General features: G+C 37.3%; 1 protein-coding gene across 1 annotated transcript; it reads right to left on the reverse strand.

Annotated features, from left to right (window-relative positions):
• Positions 1-5,252: 5,252 nt before the first annotated feature.
• Positions 5,253-6,227, reverse strand: LOC111254167 (diphthine methyltransferase homolog). Its single transcript, XM_022814735.2, has one exon. The coding sequence runs from the start codon at positions 6,225-6,227 to the stop codon at positions 5,253-5,255; it is 975 nt and encodes a 324-aa protein (XP_022670470.2).
• Positions 6,228-7,693: the final 1,466 nt, after the last annotated feature.

The raw sequence follows: 7,693 nt of genomic DNA on the forward strand, positions 1-7,693 counted from the left end.
AACACTGTCCTGAAGGCATATAGGTCTGCAGTTTTATTACCTTGGGTTTGCTCCAATAAATTTCTGGTGAAAGAAATAGGTTATAATTTTGTGTTAAAACGTGCTCCCCTATGTCGACACCATAGTAAGTTCTGATCTGTGTTTAATTTTAACATGTTTTTTTTTATTTCTCCAATCTATTTAAAGGCGATAACAGTAAAAGAATTAGCTAAGCCTCGGCTGCCACGCAATGGCAACAACTTGTCCGAAAAATAGATTTATGCATTTGGGTTGACCAACGATTGGATGAAGATGGTACACGTCGGAAATTGCGAATATTTTTGAGCTAGATTAGCTAAAACGTGTTCTTCTCTGATAACTTATAATTAGCTCTTTTACTGATAGCTTTCTACAAGAAAAGGAGAAGTCTAGTTGAGGCCTCATGGACGGAAATATCTGCAGTAATGCAAAGTTTTCAAATCATTGTTTATCAATAATGTCTTGTAGTGTTGGATCAATTAGGCGTTACAAAAAAGATATAAGCATTCTCAACTTAACTACAAACTTACCGTCTCTACATAATATTCAGTAATTGCCAAAAACCGTCCAGCCCGCTGTCACTCTTCCCGTGTGCTGAATGATCTGTCTTCTACTCAGGACTATTGTCTTGTTCGTTATTTGCTACTTATTACATCTACATGTTGCGTAACACATAAATCAACCAGCAAGCCTGTCAAATTCAATTATATTCAGAATTTTTCGGATGAAGACGGTTAATTGATTTTTCTAAGTCAATACGAGCTTGCCTCTATATGCGTAGAACCATTAATTGAGGACAATCGAACCGCGTTTACTTTTCATTAGAGTTGAACCATTGCTTGCACATTACATATTTATAGCGAAAAAAACTTGAACAAGCATGAAAGAGATTCATTAAAAGTAACGTTTGGTGTACTATATATACAGGAACACTGCATATTAGGGGCATAAAAATATACCTACGAATTAAGCCCTTACATACATTATGCCTGTTTCACATATTTCACCTGACATGAGTAGGCTAGGAAGACGAAAATAGTCGATCTTTCGTGATTTTATTTTGCAACGACCAAGTTATGCTTCCACCCGATAAACCTGTAATATCTGATCAATATTACACGTACACCTCTGATAGAAATTCAGTATGGCCGTAATACGAAAAAAAACGATTATCACATTTAATCAATAAGTTCATTTTAGTGTAACGGAATAATTAATTACCTATATAGTAAAACTAATAGGGCACAAACATTAATTTTTGTCAAAATTAAAGCTAATCATTATTTAGGTTTTGGCTCCCTTTTTCTAGGGGTGGAGGTGAGAAACGGGCTTATCGATCGGCAAACCTATACACCGATTGTTGGAAATAACCGTGAATTAAGTTCTGGTCATAGCCTCACCGTTGCGTAGTAAAGTAAAAAGCTTAGATGTTTTTGCCGAACGTACCGATATTATTTTTAAGGTGGCTTAGGGTATTTCGTCATAAGCACACGCCTGGCTAGCTCATGGGCATTGTTACAGGATTAAAAAAAATATTGCTGTATTTGTCTTTCATCGAAGGATATTCTATAAGTTCTCCTTGGGTATTAATTTCCACTTCTTCTGTTGTTCCTTCCATATCAAGTGAAAGCAAATCCTCCGGTTCGGCTACAGAAACAAAGAACATCTTGAAGTTTTGGAATTAACAAAGAAGAATATTAGACTTCCCTAAAAAGGCACAATCAATGCATAGTTCGTATCACAATCAAGATTTTCAGGTTTCGTAAACGTGTGTATAAGGGCATTTCTTCCTGCTTGCAAACTTCTTGTATATGCTGAACAGCGTACTTGAGTTAAATACAATATGCAACACCATATTGCCGTTGCATTCAATTATTTAATAATTAGTGTGCTATTATCGAATACGGAGATAAAATGCATGATTGAAGGAATTTCTAGGCTCCTTTTTGTCTAAAAAATAGTGTATATTTAGAACTAGAATCAATGATGAATTCACTGGACTGACCCCGGATGGTCCTACTGAATGGTCCTACGTGTTGTTTTCCTAGGTGAGCTAACCTCGAGATCCGACTGTGTTACGCTAGACATCGCCGATTAGAGCGCAGAAAATCTAGAATAGAACATCTTAGGGCTTGCTGACCACATATGGCATACTAACTGATCTTATCAAGCGATATCTAAAACCAAACGGTGAAAACAGAGTATAGGAAACAGAGTATAGGAGGAGTCTAAATGAAAAGGTGCTGGAACCTTTCAACACATGGGGGTCAGTTGAATGTCACGCGATGATCGAGAATTGAAAACTTAGGGAAGCAAAGCATGGTCAAGGAGAGCACAGTAATAAATGCGCATAGGCAGCAAAGCCATTTACACCTCTGTATGCTGAGACCTGTATCCTGCGGAAAGGCAATTGCAATTTGTCTCCAGTTCAGGGACTCTATTTTCCATAATCTATGCAAAAACTCGTCGTGAAGCGTAAGCAACAACAGAGTTATGAAGAATGCAGAGGCACGCTCGATAAAGAGAATCAGCTAAAGACATGTAGCATCTCTAGGGATTGCCAATCTTCTTTAGTGTAGCAGTACGAAACGGCTATACGAATAAACTCCGGTGCTATGATAGGTCACGCAAGTGTTTTGCCTCGAAAACGACCGTACTCTATATCGTGGCAACATTCACTAAAAGAAATATTCGACTCTGATGATGGAATTAAGGCTTACGTGTGCCTCCTATGAATATTAAGCCTCAAACAGGATTTTTTCTGCGGAATGTAACCGCTGTAGCTCGGGAAGTCTGATATCGAATTGGTTAAAAAAAAGTACATACATTGTACATAAGAAAGACATATCAATATTAAGAATCACTGTTAACACTTAGCTATTGAATTTTATGTATAATGAAGTACCCTAACGAGAATGGCTTACATATGTCGTTCGTCATTTATCTCTTAGTAAAAGGAGGCTGCATGTTAATAATTTGATTGCCCGGAGACGTGACTAGACAAGTATGCTGAATAAATATACACAAAATAAAAATACCCGTAATTTATCCGTTATCAGCTTCTAGCAGACATCGTCCTTTTGATAACTAATATGATTCTTGGAATATGAGTCACTACTTTTGTTGATATAAAGCATTATAAGGATTTTTAACAATGGAATAAGCCAGGAAAACGTTTGCTAAACCGAACTTATTAAATTCAGAAATGATCTCTTCGACCCCTCGCCAACAGCAGGCATACTCTCGGTTTCCGTGCAATAGGGGTGTAGCAATTTCTAGAAGCGTTTACCAAATTGAATTATGTATGACTAATGAATGGTGTAAGAGCTTGAAGGTAACTGTGTGTATTACATCATTGCACATTACCTCAGCATTGTACGACATCCCGAATGAAGAACTGTAGTAGTACCGCTGTATAAAGGTACATGTATGCCGCCTTTTTTTCTATGAAACTCTTTAAACAAGAACATGCCAATGGATTTAATCGAAGTGTGACTTTTGTTTCACACTGCCAGCTTCTCAGTTCGTATCACACATTTCAACCGGAAGATACTTAAATTTTAAAACGGGTTATATCTTTCGTAAAATTCCTGCTTCATCTGACAAAGGTAAATGACAACCCCCGAGTATGTTTTATGGCATTTTCACAATTCAAAACATGTTTTGCAGGATTTGGCTATTCTTTAGGTTGTGCGTTTTCATGACGAAGCATACCGGACTGATATAACAGCTTATTAAAAACGTCAGTAGCTTACTGTTTTTCAACCAATCCTTACGCCTTTGTTGAAGACCAACGATGTCTCCGGCTCATTTGCTGCTGGACCCCAATGTGAATAGGCAAGAACCGACAGAAGCTGGAAACGTGTGCTCCTATATGATTTAGGTTATACGATATAGAAGCATTAGTTGACCCACAAGTGCTTCACAAACAATTTGACACATCTAAAGTGGGCCAAAATTCGATCGGCTGTTTGCTGTAGCATGCATGCGTTCATCCTCTGCTCTTGGCATCGAAAGGAAACCAGTATTTTCTAGAACACAATTAAACATTTGTTATGGTGGAAAACAACACGTGCTTTCCGTATTTTGAGCGAAAATAAACTATATTGCAATCTCTTCGACTTCAAAAGACTCGTCCATATTAAAAAACTTCCTTTTTGTCTAAAATTGACGATTTGTGTTCAAGGAAACCGGAAGATCTTCCTCTGTAGAGTTTAAATCTTAAACTAGAGAATTAATGAGAAATGGCCTTGAAGTTCATTTTTATAGCCCTGGACTTTTAAGGCAGAAATCAACGGCCGTTTTGAAGCAGAACATTCTGATTGTCAACTAGGTCTGTTACCTAGATAAGTTCAAACAATTAGTCTTCTTTATGTTTTTCGCTCTTTCGATCGTTTTAAACTTTTACATTTTGCGACTTTTAGTCTCCTATTAGCTCAAAAATGAATTCCACTATAATTTTGTGTATGTAGCACATTTAATCGACACTTTCACGACTTTATACCTATTACTATCGCTCAAGTCTCCCACTACCTGTGAATATGCGTTTCGCCCTTTATATGCACCTATATCGCTTCAGGTACGGTTCCTATTTAAATGTTGTTTGCGAACTGAAGAGTAAACATTTTAAACATGACTAGTGAGTAGTTTAGGCTAAACTGTAATCGTGGTAAATAGTGATTATATAGAATAAGACCAACCGGAATAACACTTCTAGCACATGCAAAAATATTTCCTTAAAATATTTAGCCTTGTTTAGACACAATTTTAAAAACAATTCAAAGAGAAGTTCCCACTTGGGGTGAGTATTCTGTATATATAAATACACTATTCTTACACAAAAGTTCCTTCATCTACGTTACAGTTTATGAATAATCGGATCTATTGTTTAGATGGCACATACGACATAAAAGTGGTTCGGTTTAGTTTTGACGATATTGGCAAAACTGTTCTTGATTATATATCTGATTTAATCAAATTATTGGAGCTCATATGGATATTTCAATTTTAACATAACTTCGTAACTTCGAATGATTACTCTATGACACTATGGGAACAATTCTATCTAACCCAATGCAATCTAGTTTGATTGCATTAGCAAGGTTCGATAAGAAAAAAAACTATAAAAGTTTGCTTTAATGGTAAAGTCAGTCATGTTAAGGCTATAAAAGTTTGCTTTAATGGTAAAGTCAGTCATGTTAAGGCTAAACTTCACCAAAAGACAAAAAGCTTTGTTATTGTTCCTCTAATTTCCACATAGCCAATTCGCGGTCGTAGAATGAACATGACAAAACGGTTCTTCCATCCCACCAATCTATTCCGTAGCACATTGATTCATGTCCAGTAAAATGCTGCTTAATTGACCAGGTCTCTTTGTGACAGTCTACGACGAAAGCTCCGGCGTGCATTGCTGCCACAGCTAGAAGCCGGGACTGAGTCGGGTTAGTTTTTATACGCCAGACCCCACCCCCAGTATGGACTTCTTGTATTGAATTTTGAATCATCCGTAGATCGAACTGATAGAGTTTATCCTCGTACGTTCCTACTAGAAGATGCCCTTCATTCCACGGATCAGCTTCAATCGTCGTAACGCCGCTTTCAAAACGTCGAATCACTCGCGAACCACCGTCTGAAGTCGTTGTTTGCCTAAGTTTAGAGTCGTCTCCGCCTGTATAAATGACCTGTCCATTGTGCAAAACAGCCCAGATTTCTAATTGGCTCACAGCGTGTTCTTTAATAAAGACAAGCGAACTCGCTACATTAGTCAGCTTGTACTCATGAAGTATACCGGAGCTAAAAGTCGCTGCGATATTAGGCTCAAGGTTGCTTAAACTAACTGGGCTCCATGACACCGAAAGGGCTAAGCTTTTATTATTCGACTGCTGTAATCCTAATGTAGCTTTATCTTGTATTTTTACTTGATTATCATGAGTAACATATCCCAGTCGAATGGTTCCGTCGGCTAAAGCTGCAGCGAAACATTCGTTTCCATCATCTATCGTTACTGGCTGGTCTTTTCTAAACTTAACGTCGAGAACGCCAGCAGGAGCCTCACAGGTCGTTACCAACTGGAACTTATTACCGTTTGAGGTAAACAGCGAAAGCGAGCCTAACCTGATTTGCTCGGCCCTATCCTGAAGTTCGTACGTGCCAACTAGAAACCGTTTACAATCACTGCACATAGCGATTGTGTCGCAATTAGCATGCATCCTTAGACGATCTAGAAGTATAGCCATAGCGTAGCTGTAAAGTGGCGTTGATGCGGATAATTTCCGGAGAAAGTGGGTCGAGGGTGAAGGATTCGATTATATTAAAGCGATCTGTATTTGATAAAGGAAGAAAAATTAATTATGCTAGCGGCATCTCAGATTTAACGGGCGCGCTCGTTCCTCCACCATCAGCTGTTCCGCTCACAGAAGAATGCTTATGGTGTGTTCTGTCAAGGGAACACTCAGTCAGCAGCGCGGGCTCTTTTGAACAACCGTACTGCATTATGTTGTACTTAAGGACATAGGCCCCTGCTAAATTTCGCGAATATAATTTAAGTAGGTGTTAAATAAAAAAAAAAACTAATACAGGCTTGTTTAAATGAAACTCCAATTATCGCAGTGACTGTTTACTGTAGGCCTTTCTTGCTTGACTGCTGCTTCATGGTGGGGTTGTAGGCGATGAAGATTTTTGGCCCTCGGAGAATGATGTCTTTTTAAAATAAGCATTTACTGTACTTCCTTTTAGAAAACTTCCGACTAACCTACTTTGAAACGAAACTAACATACTGGCTTTAATAAAATGAAGCATAAAGGTTACGGAATATACGGAAAAAATCTATATCAACCGTAACAACTTTCATATTTGAAAAAAAAAACAGAAATAAGAAGTTCGTGATATAAAAATCTAAGGGATCCTTATAGCCGCTTGTAGTACAAGGAGGGTTTTCTGCCTCGACTACTATTTGGCAAAGGTACGGAGTTTTAAATAAAATCTGTAGAATAGGCCTGCGTTACTACTCTTTTTTTTTACTCTTTTTTGGGCATTCCCGGTTTAATAGTAATCTATATTATAACTATTAAATAATAAATTTGGTAGTTATTTACAAGCAAAGCCTATTGAAAAAATAGCGATATCAATTTTTTGCTAGTCTAAAAAATAATGTTTAATGAATATTCTTACTATGTAAACGGTGCCTGCCATTTATAGTTGTTCCAGCTATATTATTTGCTTAAGTTACAGCGGTCACGCGGATAATATTAAAAATATAATTTAAATTCCGGCGCGACCCCTAGTATGAAGTCTCTTTTAATGAGTAAAACCAGTACTCATTGACTTCTCTAGAAATAACATTGTAAATTTTCTAGTTGACAATTCTTTTAACCAAAAATATGTATCGAAAAAGCTTAGCATCTGTTGAAAATTATATCGCACTGAAGTGTAGGTCAGAATATATTCAGCTTATATTTGCTGTGAAGCAGTCAGATTGGGATGTATGCTATACTGGCAATGTTTTTTGCTCAAATCCCTACATACGTCGTACCAAAATATATACTATTTGCATTAATAACAGAAACCTGTTAAACGTTATAATGTACACTTTATTTAACAGATGCAGTTTAACTGTATCAATAATATTGCACGCATCGGGATAACAAGATAGTCGGATAGCAAGTTCTTCCTTTAT

This window comes from Varroa destructor, unplaced genomic scaffold (assembly GCF_002443255.2).
Source record: "Varroa destructor unplaced genomic scaffold, Vdes_3.0 BEIS01000007.1, whole genome shotgun sequence".
Classification (NCBI taxonomy): domain Eukaryota; kingdom Metazoa; phylum Arthropoda; class Arachnida; order Mesostigmata; family Varroidae; genus Varroa; species Varroa destructor.

What these genes read in the sequence shown, in the direction of transcription:
- LOC111254167 (XM_022814735.2), bottom strand. Translation starts at nt 6,227, where the DNA reads ATGCATGCTAATTGCGACACAATCGCTATGTGCAGTGATTGTAAACGG.